Source organism: Pimephales promelas, chromosome 7, assembly GCF_988280905.1.
Source record: "Pimephales promelas chromosome 7, fPimPro1.hap1.1, whole genome shotgun sequence".
Lineage (NCBI taxonomy): Eukaryota > Metazoa > Chordata > Actinopteri > Cypriniformes > Leuciscidae > Pimephales > Pimephales promelas.
The window spans coordinates 19,632,204-19,651,906 of record NC_142775.1 but is presented as its reverse complement, the minus strand read 5'-3'; the positions used below and the strand labels follow the sequence as shown (position 1 = coordinate 19,651,906).

The 19,703-nt window shown below is 39.8% G+C and overlaps 1 protein-coding gene across 4 annotated transcripts in view; it reads right to left on the bottom strand.

The window, feature by feature from the left end:
* The window catches only part of nalcn (sodium leak channel, non-selective), a 104,808-nt gene that overhangs the window by 50,286 nt on the left and 34,819 nt on the right, over positions 1-19,703 (bottom strand). For all 4 annotated transcript variants that reach the window (XM_089133182.1, XM_089133180.1, XM_039655491.2 and 1 more), the window contains 4 exons: positions 16,828-16,995; positions 12,245-12,436; positions 11,043-11,180; positions 5,861-5,935 (listed from right to left, as the gene is read on the bottom strand). In XM_089133182.1, coding sequence (XP_088989308.1) covers positions 5,861-5,935; positions 11,043-11,180; positions 12,245-12,436; positions 16,828-16,995 — 573 coding nt within the window. The remainder of the gene's footprint in view (positions 1-5,860; positions 5,936-11,042; positions 11,181-12,244; positions 12,437-16,827; positions 16,996-19,703) is intronic.

Sequence of the window (19,703 nt, the reverse complement as noted above, 5' to 3'; positions counted from 1 at the left end):
ATACACTTCCTCTTATCACTGGCTGATCTGTAACGTGTGGAACACACTGGATATTCATTAGCTCTCCCTCCTCTTATCCTGTCGGGTTTAATTGCCAATAATCCTTTCTGTGTGCTTTTGCAGGTGCCTGCCACGACGCCTGACAAATTGAATCTACGCTTACAAAAATGAGACTTCTGTAGAGGGGTGTGTACAATTTCCGAGGTCTTTCCTTCACCCTGGTGGTGGTTGCTTATAGTATCTCCTTCCTGTCTGTTGCAAACTATGCTCTGATCCGATATTTATCGAGTATCGGCTCCAATATGGAGTAAAATTGTAGATCGGGGATCGTGACAATGGGCCCGATCCGTAGGGGCATCAAATTACAGCGTGAGTGATTCAAAAGCTTACAAAGCAGCCAGCTCTCTAAACGCTCTCGCGGTAATCGCTGTGCGCAAGTGTGTGACATCACGTGTTAGCTAACAAGCTAACGTGCACAGCATGGAGCGATCACATATTTGGAGTTATTTCACGCTAGCTATGCCAAAAAGTTCAACAGCTGTTAGATATATGCAATGTCAATGTTTCAAGGGGTGGTGATAAAGTTTCCAATTATAACACAACCAACTTAATCAGACATCTCCAGAGATTTCATTCTAAAGGGCATTAGAAAGACAGCTGCCTGAATGTGTACTAAGCTGTGAAGCTTTTTTGTCAGTTTCAGCTCTCTTGTTTATTGTACTGTACATTGGATTGAAAATGTATGTTTGCACTAACAAAATTATTATAAAGAGTTTTTGCTTCTGTTTATTTATTTATTTATTTATTTTACATGTTTTACAAAGCTTCTGAAGCTGTTGGTTTATTCTGCTGCTTTTGTATTGGATGTTAAATTCCCAGTTTCAGTAAACCATTACAAAGATCTACTGACTCCCGTTTATTTTGAATGTGTACCAAGCTAGTGAAGCTATTGGTTTACTTGCAGTTGGAGCACAATTAGCTATTTTATAAAATAATTCACTACATGTGTCTCTATTTCTTAATTTGCTTTACAAAGTTAAGAAACTAATATTTAAGTCAAGCCTGCCTGATGCCTTTCACAAAAGAAGAATCCCAGTCTGTTCCACACAGTGAGGCATACTGTTTATTAGGTAATAAACTGTTTTTATTTTAGTATCTGAAAAATGCTGATCTCAGCATCCCTATTGCAAACCACAGATAAGGATACGATGTGGAGTTCTGGCTAAAACACTAAGCATCTGTGACCTGTACTGTTGATGAGGGAAGCAATGTCTGACGAAATTGTGCTGAAGTGAGTCGAGACTTGTGGAGAGTCAAAATGGCCCTCCTGGGGCCATAAAGCAAGAACTAACCCGTCTATCCATCAATGTCTGCAAATCCACAAATGTCCAAGCCATTTGTGTCCATGGTTTTGAAATGTACTTCAAATAAAGACAAATCATCTGCCAGTATTGTCCAATGCAAGCCATTTTCATGAATCCCATTTATTGCAATAAGCAAATGATGACTAATGTCACCATGGGAAAAAGGGATTGATTATCTCGTTGTTTGGTAAAACCACCAACCTCTGTGCCCAGTGAAAGACTTTTCAGTACTGCTGGGGACATTCGTTCCCACACTCGCAACCTGTTAATGCCGAGCATCCTGTTTTCCTGAAAGGAAACTCTCATTTCATGTAAAAGGTTAGCGGTTATAGGTTAATTTAATTATGATGCAGGAGATGTGTGTTATTTTACTGTTTTAATCATATAGCCTACTGTTATAAACGAAACAACAGCCTACAATCCATGTTTGAGTAAATGTTAAATAACATTAATTTCAGTTAAATTACCAAACATATTTTGATAAAAAAAATAAGAATAAAAACACTTTTCTTTGCATTGTTGCACTTTTATTGAAAGGTTTTGCTTTGTATTTGGGGGTAGCCTGCTTTTGATTATAAATCTAAAAGGCTAATATTTTTTTATATTGATTGGATCTTGGGATAGCCTACTGTATATGGTAATTGTCAAAACAGTTTTTCCGACTTGTCATCCTGGTATGATGTTGCCTATTCTTTTTTTTCTTTCTTTCTTTTACTTTTTTACAGTTAAAATAAAATAAAAGGAAAAATACACTGTTGTGTACGTTGTTTAATTCATTAATGTGTTTACTGTGTTAATGGACTGAGGATGGGAGTAGGATTCGGTATTCAGTTCGGCAGAATCTTAACCAGTGGATTTAGTATTCGGTATTATCTGACTATGCATTTATAAAGTCATCTTTTTTACAAATGTGCACGGAAAACAAAAACTATTGCAACTTTTGCTTAAAGTATGGTGCTTGTTACCCCCTTGTTCCATGTAGTTACAGGGTAAGTGTGACATTGCGGGCTGTAAATTAACGTGGTGCTTGTTACTGTCGTAGTTACAGGTTAAGTACAATAAAAAATGCATACACAGTTTTATATCACTGACTTGGAAACCTTTATTTATTATACAAGCACCACTTACCCTGTAACCACATCAAACAAGATATATTTCCCAGTATTTAAAAAAAAAAAAAAAAAAAAAATTGCAATAGTCTTAGCTTTTCTTGCCTTGAAACATGTAAGCCCAAACTTAAACATCTGCACTTTTGCTATCAAAAAAAATAAATAAATAAATAAATAAATACAAAATAAAAAAAAAGAATTCTATAAATGCCTATATATGTACCCTGTCATGTTAAAAAGCCTATACAGTATGTATTGGTACACAATTATTGCAAAAAGGTTTGCAGTGCATGTTCTTGCTAAATTGCTCTCAAATGTAAGATTGTTGTATCATAATATATTACCCCTTAGTTCTATAATACTTGCAGTATAAATATATATATTTTTAATTCTCCTGGTTGTTATCCCTTTATTCCCCAAACTTTACCCTTAAATTACATTCAAGTACTTTATAGGTACACTATTACAGAAAGTTACACTGTAAATTCCTCTTAATTAAACAGTACATTCCGGGCTGTAATCTAAAGCGTTGCCATAAAAAGATAAAAATAATCAATTTTGGACCCAGTCTTGAGATATTAAAAGGGATACAGCTTTAAAGAGAATAATGCATTGTATCACATCATGACACAAATTGTAAAGTGAAAATTAGTGGTGAATGAATGTGTCTATTTTCAGTATGGATGTGCTTTAATGACACAAAGCTAAGCCTAATCAAACAGACAAACAATTTCCTGCCAAGCTTTGCAATAAAAAAAAATTGTATGTGAGAATGCAAGAGATTGAAGTTTAAATATACTGTCTTGATTAATGTTCCATTTTCAGAAATCATTAATCTAGCAGTTGGCCAAACTTTTTAGGAGACAGTTACTTATGACTTTATTACAAGGTAATGGAGGTTCTGGGGAAGCAACGGAAAATTCTACAAAAAAACAAAACAAAAAAAAAACCTACTGTAGTAGAGCTATCATAAAGCCACTGTGAGGGAAAGGGTAAAAACATGTCCAGTTGTTATTTGTTCCACATCAGCTAGAAATGGTTTTCCTTCAATTAAGGTCAGCTGTTGAATTGTGCTTTATAAAAGCCACCTGTATACTTGGAGAGCAATCACAATCTAGTCTATTTTTGGATTGCCCCCATCTGTGCTTGAAGCACCTATAAAATAGGCAATTTTACAGGTGGAACCGTGAATCAGTCAGCTGTGTCTGAGAGATAACCGATCTGGGCATGTGAAGATGCCTGCAGCTTGACAGCCTGGTGGATTGAAGGACCACACAGCTCATGTCATTTACTTGGAATGAAAAAAAAAACACTGAGAAAAAGAAAAATCACAGGAAACCAGTGGCTTTTGCTTTTCAATTTACACTTTTACTTTAACAATTTGTTCTAGCATATCTTGTAACAAAGCAGATTGTTATGAAAAATTGCAAAAGTAATCATGAAAATTGTGATTTGTTTTTTTCCCTCTCAAAATTTTCAACAACTGCTGAACTATGTTGCTGATGTGCTCAAGGAGAGGTGACATGCTGTTATCCACAGAGAAATGCTACCTCTAATTGCTTTCAAAAGCCATTTCCTATGATACTTGGCCGCAGCAGAAGTTCATTTGCATCCTATGAAGAAGGTGCCTTATTTTTTCTATGTGCGCTTGCCAAACAGGTCACGCTTTCTAGCGCTAATTATCCTCTGAGTCATTATTACCTGTGCATCATAGCCCCACAAAAAAGTAAAAATAGACAGAGAACAAGATGGAGAACTGTACTAAATAACATGGCAGGCTCGCACTGTTTGCTGATTTTCCTCAAATGCAGAAAAGGCACACCAAACTTTTTTAAGGCTATTATTTTTGCTTGTTGACAAAAGTTTTTGGATATATTTGATTCCGTGGTTCAGCAAATCTAGAAAGCACATTGTCAAAGCATTATAAGATAATTCAGTTTTGAACTTGATCCTATTAGTTAGGGTAGGTCTGACAGCTAATGGAGGGATTTAACAAGTTTTTTTTTTTATTTCTTTGATAATTGTCCTGTTCCAGAGTCATTCCCCCAGAAAACGAGGACAGGTTTAAATGTTACCAACTGCAACAAAATGTATATATATCCAAATAAATGCTGTTCTTTTGAAATTTATATCCATTAAAGAGTTCTGAAAAATTTTATGCAGCACATAATAAGCAATATTAAGCATTAATAATCAGTCCCTCCAGAAAAACGCGATTATGCGATCGCTGAATTCAATGCAAAATCAGCCAAAGTCCGCATATTTATGCGGGGGCCGCATTTTTTCAAATACGCCACACTTTTGCCGCAAAATATGCCGATTTCCGTGCAAAATATGCGGGTTTGCATAATTTCATAATCCTCGCATTTTCGTTGCAAAAAAAGTCACATGTATCTTAGCAGAAAGTTGAAAAATGTTGCGTTTGCTTCACACAAGAGCAGCCATTTCCCCGTTTCCATGGGAACGTTATGAAGTGACGCAATTACGTGACGGCAGACAGACTCACGGAGGCGATTGACATCTCACAAATCGAACTCGTATAACTGTCTGTCACACATTCTACCGTCACATCGTTACTTAATAAACAACATATGATAAAAGAAGTAGCATCAAACACACATGGGGTGTTCGAGGGGCACATATGACACTGCAGAGAGCTCTTAAAGGGGCCACACCTTATTTACACTCGTTACAGTCTGAAATAAAACAAGATGAGAAATTAAATATTCCCAGCACTTTCTATGATGTAGTATGCTTGCTTATCAAAGGAAGTAATAAGAAATGACTCTTACATTAGCCGAGTGAGAACAGGATGTTGGGGGAATCACTTTTTTTCTCTTTTTCATCAAACCGCAATTTTTGCAAGTTCCCTCAATTTTTGCAAATTCCTGCAATTTCATCGCATAAAATTGCATAAATATCCCGCATATTCCATCGCATTTTTAAAGAAAACGGGCCGCGTAATCAATCAAATTTTGCCCGCAACAATCACAAAAAAACTACGCATTTTTCTGGAAGGACTGAATGCTATTATGGTAAATGTTATATATAAATCGCAAATTTTTTCACAAATTTTTGGAAATTACCACCACAAAATCAGTCATTTTGATCGCAAAAATCACACAAAAAAATCGTGAAATCCTGGAGGGACTGAATAATGAAACATGTTAAGTTCTTATGTTACAAAATCATTATTTTAGAATCATTTCTGAAGGTTCATGTAACACTGAAGACCGGAGTAATATTTCACAATTATTACACTGCTTTTACTGTAATTTTGATCAAATAAAGGCAGACTTCTTTCAAAAACATTACAAAATCGTACCGACCCCAAACTTATGAACGGTAGCGTATAATATAAGCAAAATAAATACAACAATGTCTTACCTGTTTTAACTTTTTCAGGTCTTCATCCAACTCAAGATTGTCCAAAATAACAGCCACAAAAAGGCTCAGAAGGATCTAAAACACAAGAGCATTTTGAATTTACAAAATGACCATTCATTTTTTTAGACCATTTTTTTTAATCAGACACGCATCTTAATTGAACGTCTGAAGGTCACAGCAACTTAAAAGACATAAACATGGTGATGTGGCTTCAATAGTCTCAGTCATTCATGGTCTATAGGTGTATTGTGCTGACAGGTGTTGAGAAATTGAGAAACTGCCATGCAAACGTGAGTTCTGTCCAAGATGTAGTTCTGAACCCAACAATAAAAATAATGTTCGATAAAAGAAGTGTAGTGGCCATGCCATGTCAGTGAGAGAGAGAGAAAAAAAAACAAAAAAACAACAAGTGTCACCATGAACAGCACACTGTACAACAGGTACTGTATATAATGCTCAGGACAACAACAAAATAATAATTTACAGTAGATCAATAATGGATTCAGAGCTAACTGTGGCTTAGGTGTTATCAGTGCTTTGATATTAAATGACAAACTAAAGCTGTCCTCAAATGCATTAGGCGTTGCTTCTTTTCTTTTCATCATATTTTCTTTTTTTTTTTCATGACAGGAAATGAATAAATGATTCAGCCGTGTCTTGATTACATGCTCGATCTGTTCTGTCATTAGTGTGCGCTCTCATTCAAATGTCAAATTTAAACGGCTGCGCCTCACTCACTCAAACTTGTCAAAAGAGCAGAGAACATTTTGTTCTCCACAGAGGACATTTCCAAGAAATGGTAAACACGAATCTATAGTACTTCACACGCAAATATGTTGTAATGTTGGTAGTGTGGTGCGGTAGAAGCACGGGAAGGAGGCTGGATCCAAACGCACATGCTTTATTAACTACAAACTTAGACAAGGACTCAGAATCAGGAGCGATCAACGTCAACATCAAACATTCAACAACTCACCAACTTAGGGCAGAAACACAGGGCTTAAATAATCGGACAAACGAAACGAGCTAGGCAAGGTAACAAGGGGGCGTGAGTAATCAGAAACACCTGGAATAATAAATAGACAGGGAACCACTGATAACAAAAGGACAAGACACAAAACCACATTATGACATGTAATTATTTTCACAGAGTACATGTGCATTGCATTGTGAAGCTTTATCATGTTAATAAACTGCTCCATTGGTTGGTTCAATAAACAACAACAACAAAAAAAGCAGGTAAATTTGGATGCCGTGCTTTCTTTCACAACTGTTTACGTTCACTTAAAGGTGCATTGCGCAACTTTTCATGTTAAAAATAGCCGTTTTCTAACCCATACATGCTTAAACAATCGCCTGATGGGCTGAATGAGCCCTTCTTTGATCACTGCGATCGCCTCTATAACCCTGTACAGTGAAATATATAAGAGGGATTCGGGCTCGAATCTGAGACTGGGCGTGACGTCATGCGCGTTCACGCTCGCCTGGCTATGTCTGGCAGGTTCGTGTAGCTATTCGCCGCCGTTCTCCGTATCAGAGAAGACAACTCGAGCGACACAACTCTAGTCAGCTTTCCACAAAAGTAGACGATGGATTCAAAGGGGCTGTTTACACCTGGTCACTTCATGTGTTTTCTGTGATCGGATAGCTATTCGATCGTGAAAAGACCAGGGTGTAAATGCCCTCCGAAACGCATTCGAGACGGATTTGAATTCGATCGCTCAAACCACTTGAGGACGTGGTCTGTGCCGTATTCCAGACGAAACTGGACAAGTGTAAATGCATCTGGTTGTTGAAACCAAGCTATATGTCATGATATTTTAGTCATATATGAATGACGACGCGCATCACCTGAGCAGCTGAGCTGAGCCCCTTCATCAAGCGCCGCAATCTATCGCAAATCAAAGTGAATTAGTGAAAGTAAGTCGCAGACGCTTAACACTACCATCTTCATTAAAAGTAAAGAAATGAAATGATCTTACCAGTTCTGTTGCCGATCTCTCTTATTGCTGTCTTTGCTGATTTTGAAATTAGCCGATGATTAATAAAATCCAGCTCATATCTGTTGCTTTCGGTGACGTGCACTTCATTAAATCTGTATATGGCGCGGAAAGAGACCGGCTTGTAGCTCATTACAAACCCCAACGCAAACTCCACGTGAGACAGAAAATAAAACTTCTGTCTGTCCAGTGCCATGCGTCGGAATAAGACGAGAGTCAACATCGGGAAGCTTTCAACAAACGGAGAGATCTCCGGTCGTCTCTAGGGCTCAAACGGGTAATAGCCTATACAAAGTGATAACTGAACGTGTTTCCATAATAATTCAATCATAAGTGGATACAGTAAGCACAGGGAGATAGATGGAAACAAAAACCGAAGTTTTCTACTACCCCCGTTTCCCCCTCTCACACAAGTGTGTAATTTACTCGAATGCCTTTCCTTTCATATATTTTAAATGACTTGCAGATTTATTACTGTATTACCTCATTATGACTGTAACAAAAGATGTGTGCCGCACAGTGTGCGGCTGATGCTCCTTAGTTATGAACAGCTCGTGCAAACGTGCGTATGTGTGTGTGTGTTCCTCCATGAACGCGCACAGCTCTGGTTGCAGTTTCGCTTGTCGCCAGAGGGGGCGTAGTTCTGCAAAAACTCAGAGACTTGCGTTTAGCTCCTTTAAGACATAAATGAGTGTGTTTACTTGCAAATTAGTTTATTAGTTACTCATTTTGATATTTTTGAATGCAAAAACCAAGCGAACGTCATAATTTCACCTCAGACAACAATATAATAAAATTTAAAAGGCCAGTTCATGACCCCTTTAATAAAGTACACAGCCACTCGCCATACACAAGAATCTGCTTAAAATACACAGCAAGTGCAAAATTGACACACTTGTGAAACAAAAACTAAAGCCCGACACTGTCAAAGACAGCATGCTGTGCTGGAAGCGGCTGTATTTCTACAAAAAAAATTCAAGTCTCTCTGCTATTCCAGACTATCTGCATGGTTAAGGTAGCCCTCGGCCGTTCCCTTGAAACGTGACACTCGTCTCATAGAGAAACAACCGGTATACCATCAACAAGTCACCAATGGCTACCAATATTTGCCTGTAAAATCTGTAATGGGGAGTGACAGGGGCCGTGATGTGGCTGTGAAATGCCCCAAAGACGTGTTTTTTAAAGATAAAAATATGGGTGAAGGGAATGTGTGATGTCAGGTGACAACTGGAAAATACATGTGTGTTAGGATGTTTTCAGAGGCACTTCACTGTCATTTTTCCTAAGCAAGTATTGTTCCTCTTCTTTCTGTTGATGGCTGGGAGGCAGCAAAGGAATTTAACCATATCCACTCCATACACTACTTGAACCAGGCAGTTTTTCAGGCTACAAGCAGTCTGATATTCACAAAACAAACCAGGATTTTCCCCCTTGAGGTTCTTATAGTATCTGCTTAACATACTGTCAGTAGCAGGCAGTTCTCAATATATGTTCTACAGAAAGTCCTACACACAGACTGATCGCCTTTATTCTCACTCACAAAGTACCTGAGTACTTTAGACAGCAGCTCGAGTGCCGTATCTCTTCAAACTGCACAAAACTGGCCATTAGAGGCTGGAAAACTGCTCTCACTAACATCCAACCTGCTGCAGGATCTCTGAATATGTTCTCTTGATGGGTAGGTAAGCCAGAAGATTAAGAGAAGCAAAGGAGGATGAAGGATTATTCATTTTCTAACAGTCTGGTTGGCTCCCAGTGGCATAAACACAAGCTGTCTTCATTTTAGATGCATTTGCTTTGCTGCTGTGTCCCTGAAAACATAGTGCATGTGCAACACATTGAACTGGGGACCTTTACAAGAAGCCGAAAAATAATGGCAAAAGTGATGAGGAAGAACAGGCTTCACACATCTTCCATCACACACTGCCAACTATCTTATAAGTGTAAATCCCATGACCACATGCTCTCAAAGTTTTACCTAGCACCAAATATGCCAGAGCAACAATTGTGAGCTGATACGTCACCTGTCATTTTATTTAATTTGATTTAATTTTATTCAAGAATTACATTTTAAAAACCCAATATCTGTCCAAAAACCAACCCTCATTCACGCAACATACACAGGAGCGTAATAACTGTAATTACTATGCAAACTGTACAAATATACCAACAGACTCTTCAAGAATTCTGTGAAACCGTAGCGGGGGACCTGTACACAGCCAGCCAGGATATTTCCATCTCAACCACAGCCAGTTGCAGCTCTGCGTAATTTTGCCAGCTTATCTTTAATGGCCATTTGTAAGAGATTGAGTCCCTCCTTCTTACATTGTTCTGCTCTTTTCCAGTGCTTCCTCAGCTGTCTTCTTTCTCTAACTAACCCTTCAATTTTCTGCTGCCGTCTAGACATTCCAGGTGTAGATTGAACCTTTTCATTCCTTTTTTTCACACCAAACCTCTCACTTTCATATGCGTACATGATGTCCCCAAATTTATCCAGCTTCTTTTCAACTGTACCAGTTAATCTTTCCAACGCAATGCAAAGACCTGAGTTTACCGTATCTCATGCAGTTTTCTCACAAGCTCTTGGGCATCTAACCCCAGGCCTATGCCCGTTGAGGTTCTTTTCTGTCTTATGCAGGTTAGTCTGACTGGGTTCACAAGTATCAATACGTTCATCACTAACTGTGCCAACACTCCTCTCCTCTATGACAGGGGTTCTGATATCCTGCGAGTTGTGGTTAGCTTCCTGTCGCTAGATTTCATTCAACTGACTTGACTGACTTTGTACTGATCTGATCAATGTACAAGTCCTGATCAATGTGAGGCCCTTGTCCCTTCTCCCTAAAGCATTTCATTTTCCCTTGATGAACCTTCAAACCCCTGACCATTGTCGCCTTGCTCCAGCCACACAAGGCGCAAACTTGGAGTTCAATGACTTTACTAACTGCAGATCTTGAACTAGTCTTACAAGATCTTGAAGACTAGTATGATAAATAAAATGTGTAAGTATCATAAACTTGTCAATAATCAAAAAGCTAATGAAAAAATCATATTGGGCTTTTGTCGAGGGAGCCAGGGTGACGCTAACTTCTGGGTTGGCCGACAAAAATACGTCATCATCGCAGCACTATCGAATCCCTTTTGTTTTATCTTATAGAAAAAGTACAACAAATTCTATTTACCAGTGTGGCAAAAAGGTGGTAGAGAATGAAGTATATGGCCACGATTGGAGCCCACATCGGTCCCACCGCCACCAGCGTTTGGTCCATGACATCCACCCAACCCTCCTGAGTAAGAATCTGGAACATGGACATAAATGCCTGCAGGATAGAAACAGAGAAATGATCAGCCTGTTTTCTTTTATTATTTCACTTTTATCAGAAAATAACAATATGTCCTTTCTTAAAAACACTTCAAATAACTCAAAGAACTTATAGCAACCCCAGTCAGTCTGGATACGTGAAGGAGAAAAGAAAAACGTTTGAAAGTTAATAGGCATAACAGATGACAAACATGAATTTGACAGATGACGTTAATTGTCCTGGCTCTGATTTGACCTCTCTAATCACCCAAACAAAATGGAAATTTGAAAACTAACAGAGCAGAGTAACAATTTTGCGTTTGTTGCTTTTCTTAAATATATTCTCATGTATATACAAGGATTTTTGACTAATGCAGCGACAAAAATAGGACGAAGCAGAGCACAACATTCACTGAAATGGATGCAAGATACACACACACACACACACAAAAAAAACAGTGCGCCCTCGGTCCCAGAATCCTATGGCGATATGAGACCACATTTTCATGGTTGTTTTTCCATGGAAGTCAAATGAAGGTCTAAACTGAGATGGTCTCAAGCCTGGTTACAGTCACAATGTCTCTGAGTGACTGCAGATGAAGATAATTTTGCAACAGGTCTATTGACAAGGGAACTGGGTAAACATCATTATCTTCAATGGTTATCGTGCCACCCGCCTTGGAAATGAGCGGCATCTGTTTATGTGAGCCCCTCCAAATCCCAGTACGCATTGGGATCAGTGGAGTCCCACTAATAACGGAGGATAAAAAGACTCCACTAATGAGAACCCCTCTCATGAGCACATAGTATCAAAAGAAAAACTGGAAGAGATTCTTGTATCTACTGAAAAATTAGGTATTATAATAGATTAAGAGATTTTTTGGTTTCTGAAATCTCTAGCTTTAACCTGTGTTTTTCTGATGTGATAATTGTAAGTATTTTAACATTTGAGCAATGTAAATCACAAAAAAGATTTTTAGAATACCAAAATGTTCCAATCAAATGTCACAGACCAATTTATTTTAGCATTTTGTCTTTTGATCCACAAGTACATTCAGTGTATCAAGAAAGAGGTAGCTTTACCCGTGGAAATGTTGTGAAACGATCCAAGTCTTCTACAAAGCAGAACATCTGCAGACTGATGGCAGACATCACTATGAGCAGACTGGCAGTGAACACCACTAGACTGCCGAGTTTCTTCCCTGGACCGAAGATTTTATACACAAAATCCTCTAGTGCTGGGGAGATCTTTATTAGACGAACCACTCGCAAAACCTGCAGGAAAGGAAGCAAGTATTTTAATTTGAGGTATTTCCTACTTAATATTTACTTAAAAAGCTTCTTAGAATAATAAATCAAGTGTTAAAAGCACTAACCAACTAATATATCCGCCGAAACATCTCTTTACACAATTTTGGCACAAATACCATCATGAAAACTTTCACAAGAAGAAGGGCTACAGAGCATAGCGGTGTTTGTTTCATTGATATTTAATAAGAAAATGCTGATATTGGAATCTTCCTCAAGTAACTTGCATAGTTGCTCAAGCAGTTACTAAATTACTCTAAGTGACAACAAATTCGAGCAATGAAGCATTGATACTAGATTGAGTTTTTATCAAGAACAGAGATTAGATATTGATCCATTTGCTTCAAGCAGAGTGCAAACTGTTGTTACTTTTAAACCTAGAAAAATCATCCAGTATTCCTCAGGAGGAGGTCTTTCTGCACAACAAATATTTGTGAGAAAGCCCTAACCACGCCCTCTGAGTGATCTGTATTATACGCTGCTCAGCCAGGTATGGCCATGCAAGGCCATGCAAAATTGACAGCTGAGTTACAAATCAGGTCGGCTGGTATGTTATTCAACAATGTATATGTTTTTTTTCTCAGTGCGTAAATGATTACGGGTGAGTTTTCGTATATATATTTTGTCTTTGTCATTGATATTATTGTTCTGAATGTCAAATTTGCTTGTAAAATTAACACATTTTAAACTGCGTCACAAGTGAAACCAAACCATTTTCATATCAGCTCAAAAATGATTATAGTTATTTTAGATTATAACATATGAAGAGTTCAGATGCAAAAGCCTCTAAATGCCATTTGAAATTTTCTTCTTTAATGATGATTTTTATCAAACTTGTATATTTAAGTTCAGTAATTTCACTTAAATAACAAAGTGAAATTACTGAACTTAAATATACAAGTTTGATAAAAATCATCATTAAAGAAGAAAATTTCAAATGGCATTTAGAGGCTTTTGCATCTGAACTCTTCATATTGTACTCACTTCCTAGTTACAGATCACCAGGTTTGTTCAATATTGTTTGGAAATGTTGAGCTGCGTTTAAATCGGCCCTGGTTAGCTCTGGTAGACTGGTACCAGCGGGGGGTGACGATGGGAGCTGTCTCTTATCGAAAGGTCCTCTCAACGCATGCTTTTAACTTAGGTTGGGGTGCTCTCTTTCTCGAGAATATAGCAGTCGAAAATGCACCGAAGCACTTCCTCCCGTTCATACGGGACCACCATGTTCTAGTCCGCTCGGACAACATCTCGGATACCCGGATGAACACGATAATGCAGTCTAGAGCTGTTTCTACGAGAAGGCTTTATGCATCTAAATGGTCTGTGTTCTCCAAATGGTCCACCAACAGAAATCTGGACCCATGAACGTTTGGGGTCTCACAGTTGCTTAGCTTACTTCAAAAGCTGTTGGACAAGGCAGATCCCCCTCCACGATTAAAGTATATGTGCCGGTCGCTGCAGCGTTCGCTGAGTCGACGTGCAGCTAGTCAATAGGAAGAAACAAGCTTGTCATCAGCTTCCTTAGAGGAGCCAGGAGGATGAATCCCCCACGGCCCCCGTCGGTTCCAATGTGGGATCTTTCTTTGGTCCTAGAGGCCCTGAAAACATATTCCTTTTAAATGTTAGATTCCGTGGATCTAAAGTACCTCTTGCTAAAAACAGCTATGTCATCATTCAAACATGTGGGGGATTTACACATGCTATCCGTTGGACCAAATGACTCTAAAGTCATCCTCAAGCCAAGACATGGCTATGTCCCTAAAGTGATAGACACTCTCTTCAGAGTGCAGGTCATTTCTCTATCGGCTCTGCCAGCATCCGATAGGGCGAGTGATGGCCTGGTCCAGCGGGATTTCAATTTATGACGTTTGTGTGGCGGTGGGCTAGGCCTCCTCATCCCCATTTTGCCCCGCCTTGCAGGCTAGACTTCTGTCAGTATAAGTGGGATGGATGTTCTGCCCAGATGTTATCATGCGCAGGCTACTCTTACGTGACTTTAGCTCTCTCGGTTGAGCTGTGCTATTTGGATTGATATGCTTTATATAGACCGGCAACGCCACTCTGTATTTCCTATGGGTGATTTGCTGCGTTGCTGGCCGCCTGTTTTCCGCTTATCTGTGTTCCCTGGGATCCCCTGGGATTTATGAAGACGACACTGCGTTGACAAAGGATTCCCGTAGAATAAGCAACATCTGCAATATGAGAGAACCTCTCATAAGAGAACGTACTCGGATTCCTAATGTAAGCTTGGTTCTCTCTAGAAGAGTGAACGAGTATTGCGTAACCTGCCGAGCTCGCACCACTAGCAACTTTCGTTTCAGTCGATAAAAACCAGGGTAGCAGCCTCCGAGTCTCTCTTTTATATGCTAGGCCACACCAATTCTGGCGGGCTGTGACACAAAGCCCCCTCATTGGGCATGATGTCATGCGAGGCTCAGTGGTAGGCTGCTGCAGTAGCTGTAGGCCAGCCAATGAGTACACTAGACAGCCTGCTCTAGGTCTGCTAGCAGCTGCACTGCATTGACAATAAATACAAAATTAAGGATAATTTCTCAAGAAAATATGACTTTACCCGTAGCGTAAGGAATTTAGGCACTACTCATTCCATCTTCTAGAGAGAACTGAGGTTACATTAGGTACCCAAGTATGTTATGTGTTGCTAATACAATTGGCCAGATTTACTAACAGCTTGCGCCAGCCCAAGCCCTCTTTTGGCATTAAAAAACTACTGTCAGGATTCACAAAAGACACGCAGAAAAAAGAATTGCGCTGAAAAGGCGTGGATACAGTTATTTTTGCGGCTGACTTTATTGCATGTGCATTTGAGTTTCCCTTTCAGGCACACAATTTATATGAGACTATTTAAACGAATCACGCAAGGTGTGGGTGTGGTGATGGTGTGGTGGATAAGACACGTGCCTTTGGTGTGAGAGACCCAGGTTCGAATCCACTGCAAAAGACACCAATGTGTTCCTGAGCAAGACACTTAACACCTAGTTGCTCCAGAGGCATGCAACCTCTGACATATATAGCAATTGTAATAGTTTTGGATAAAAGCGTCAGCTAAATGAATAAATGTAAATGTAAGATGATTTACTAAGATTTGCGCTCGTCAATGTACTGGTGTTTACGCCATTATTTACCGTCCCCAAAAAGAAGGTCTTAAACAAGATACTACCTGGTAAATTGCATTGGTCATTATGGAAATGATCTGACTGTGTCAGTGTTCTCTAATTTGTCCGGCGTAGTAGATCAGGCACAGAACTTTCCACTCTCATCTGCACTGTTTTGGAATTGCGCTCTCACGCTACTTTGCCATAGTAAATCTGCCCCATAGTGTACAAAAGTCATATTGGTACAAAAATATTCTTCAGGATATGAATGTCTACAATACACATAAATGACATCAATGAAAATGTAAATATAAGCTGTAAAAACAGATTACAGATTATTCAATAATACAAAGAGGTAATTATGTTTTACTTCTTCAAAGAAGGTTTAGAATATGAGTTTGAAGACAGACTATTTCTATTTGCGACAATGATTCATTTTACTAATGATGGAAAAATATAGAATGCCATTTCCAAATTACATTTAACATGGTCACTGCTCATGGTAAATCATGTGAGTTTTTTTTTTTTTTTTTCATGTCAGCTTCATAATCAGTCCAGATATGAATATTCACAGTTGGAGTTCCGCCCCGCCTGCCGAGAGAAAACTGGAGGGAGAGCGCAGGTTGTGTCATTAATGAGGCTTGTCAACATGAGTGGGTCTCATCCATTCCCATTCCCTGCAGCTGTCTGGAGATGTATGAAAACAGCTCTGCCATGGTTACCAGCATGCGTTTTTATTACCCTGCATTAGTGCATGATTAGCATCTCAGAATCTAGCAAGTGCTGCACTCATGCAAGGAGCCTTTGGCAAATGCTTTGGCTACGCATGTCATGGTGTCACTAAAATAAAAAAAAATAAAAAATAAACTTTTCTGTGCATAATTTCTCAAAACGCTGCTATCAGAGTGAATCATATCTGAAAACTAATCTGAACAGTTTGAAATATGATAGAGAGCTTATTGATTTACAAACACTGTAAATTTGTATTAATGCAGAATGGTCACATATTGGTAGATGAGTACTGATGAAAAATTGAATTAAATAAAGTCAACATGAGTTTCTACTCTCAAATGACCAATGTTTTTATTGGGCTCACATCCTAAGCTTCCAACGCTATTAATTTAGGCAGTAGATTATTTTAGGCAGTATTGAGCATCATGTATGCAGGTTTGCTTGAATACTTGCATGATACATTTCAGCAATGACTAGTTCCATATGATCTTTGGATCAGTAACTGTCTCTAACCTGGAAGTAGGTGAACTGCGAGTGGTAAAGATCAGGATATATGTGCAGGGTGGTTCCCACTACAAGCAGTGACTCAAACTTGTGTAGAGAGGAACTGATGTAGCCATTGAAGCCCAAACACCAGATTTTCAGCAGAGCCTCCAAATCAAACAGCACAGTGAAAGCGACCTGAAAACAGCAGAGAAAGAGGCAGGAAGTATGATAATGGAGAGCCATTCCTTGGTTTTGCAAAGGGAATATGCATGTGAATACATGGACATTCAAACAAAGAAGACTGAAGAACCATTTCCATTCACAATAACATCACTTTTCATTTAGAAGACAGTATATAATGTAGGAATTCAATCATAGTGAGATGCATTTAGACACAGGAATGTCAACAGAAGACAGAACACAAAACTAGTGTTCCCCAGTTTCCCCCCATTTGGTTTGATCCAAATAAAGAGCAGTGTGGATTAATGATGAGATGGATCAGCCTGTGACTATGTGGGACGTCTTTTCCTCCTTATCTCCGTCTTTCAGCTTGGAGTGGGCGGGTGGCCACTGTGCCACCTGCATACTGATTGCAGAGGCAGTTCATGGCAAACAGGACACATACACACACACATATGTACCTATCGGGCGCTAGCTAAAATGGAATGTTGCCCACAAGCTGTTTGCGCCCACGTTGCCACTCATTTGATTTAATCTCAGGGTTTTTAAGGCGACAGAAAATGATGAGGATTTGTTTCTATGAGCTTTCAGCAAAAGTCTTATCTGCCGACCCATTTGGGTGGAATAACAATATGGTTCCCTTTCAAGGGAACTCGAGCTGCGTCGAGACGTGGTGGGAACGCCCTGCGTGATTGCGTTGTGAAGCAAGTGTATAATGAGTCCAATGGAAAAACAAGATGTCATAGGCGGGTGACGTCATCGACCAGGAAGCTATAAAGCAGCCCTGAAAACAGACCGCATCAGCTTCTGTGCATTGAGCAAGCAATCTGTGTATTCTGTCTTTGTCATATTTATTGTTGTCTGTCAAGTTGCAATATATATATATATATATATATATATATATATCCCTGCTGACATTACATCACGGGTGGGGACACACACATCAGCTTTCTGTAGCTGTTTAGGAGTGGAGCATGCCAACAGTCAGTTTTTGAGGGGGCTGACTGTGGGCATTGCAAGAAGCTGTCAGTGAGGACACTTCGTTCCGGGCGTTCTTCGAGGAGGACCGGGCGTTCTTCGAGGAGGACGCTTCGGTTCACATTCCGCGTGCGGGTCCCGCTGTTGCCGAGGCACGGCGGCGACTCGCATTTTGGGGTTCACAAACGTATCAGACAGCGGGAGTTGGGACTTTCACTTGCCAGATCCAGTGTGCTGCGATTTCCAGTTCCACCAGTCTAATGTTCCCGAGACTGCTGGGCGGGAGCAGTCTCGGCCTCATCATAGCTGCCAATTATTTCCGATGATGGTGCTTGCTTCGAGGTTAGGCATAGACATATACACTAGACCTTACCTTGGGGTTCTAAGCATGCGTCAAAACCACCGCCATCTTGGAACAGGGGTCTTGTCATAGGAAGTAGCTAGGTAACGCTGCTATCTCTGCCTTTACTTCGAATTCATTGATGGTGACGGACTTTTGTGCAGCGTATGATGTTCACGGATGAAATCTGAACTAGGAAGAATGTTTTTTTTTAAAAATCAATGGTATCAATGGAATCAATGATAAATACATGTCTGACCGTTGGAACAAACCAAAAAAACAAGAAAAATCGCATTCATGATGATTTATGGTGATTTTATTTCCGTTAGACCTGTGTCTACTACATTGACGCTGATGCATTAAAGTGGAGGGGCTCCCCTGTTTCAAGATGGCGGCTCTATTGACGCATTCGTTCCAATGAACTGCCGTATCCAAGGTGAGGTCTAGTGTATATGTCTATGGAGGTTAGGGAGGGGATCAACGACATTGCCGATGGTGCCACTTCTCGTGGGCAAGGAGGGCGATCCTTGAGCCACACACTCGTCCACAGATAGAGCAGGGGAAACCCTGCTCAGAGCAGGTGTGTATTTCCATATCAAGGGCAAAAGGGCAGAGTTGAGCAGCAAGAGGACAGAGTTGAACCGAGGTAGGTAAACTGATCTACATTTTTAAGTGTAAGTCTCGGCCTACTAAGCTCCTCGCAGCACTGAGTGCAAAACAGAGCGTCACCATTTGGTCAAAAGGATCTGTAGAAGGGGTTCCTGCTCCCTGCAGACAGTCAGGGTTTTACAGCCCTTACCTAGTTGTTTCCGAAAGAGGATGAGGGGTTGCGTCCTACTCTACACCTGTGTCAATTAAACAGCAGGTTTCAGAATCTCAATTTTAAGTATGATTACGCTAAATATGATTGTGTCTCAGATTCAGTCCGAGGACTGGTTTGTCACAATAGACTTAAAGAACACTTATTTATCTTTCCATCCTCATTACAGGAGGTTCCTAAGGTTTGCTTTTGGGGGCGAAGTATACCAATATCGGGTTCAATGTCGTTCTGTCTCGTTTAAAGATGTTGGGGTTGCCATTCAATGCCAAGAAGAGAGTAGTCTGAGGACTACTTTTCTAGGTGTAGCGATTCTCACAGGCGTAAATGGAGTATATCTAGGCCAATCAGTCAATGTGAAACAGTTTCAGACTGGTGGGTCTCATGGCAGCTGCGTCCAAAGTAATTACTTTTGGCCTTCTGTACATGAGACCCCTGCAGTGGTGGCTCAGGACCAAGGGGTTTTCTCCGAGGGAAAATCCGTTTTCGCATGATTAAGGTCACGCGGCTATGCCTACATGCCTCGGTTTATGTGGAAGAACCTTGGTTCCTCCCAGGCCCAGTGCTGGGGGCTTCTTGTCGATGCAT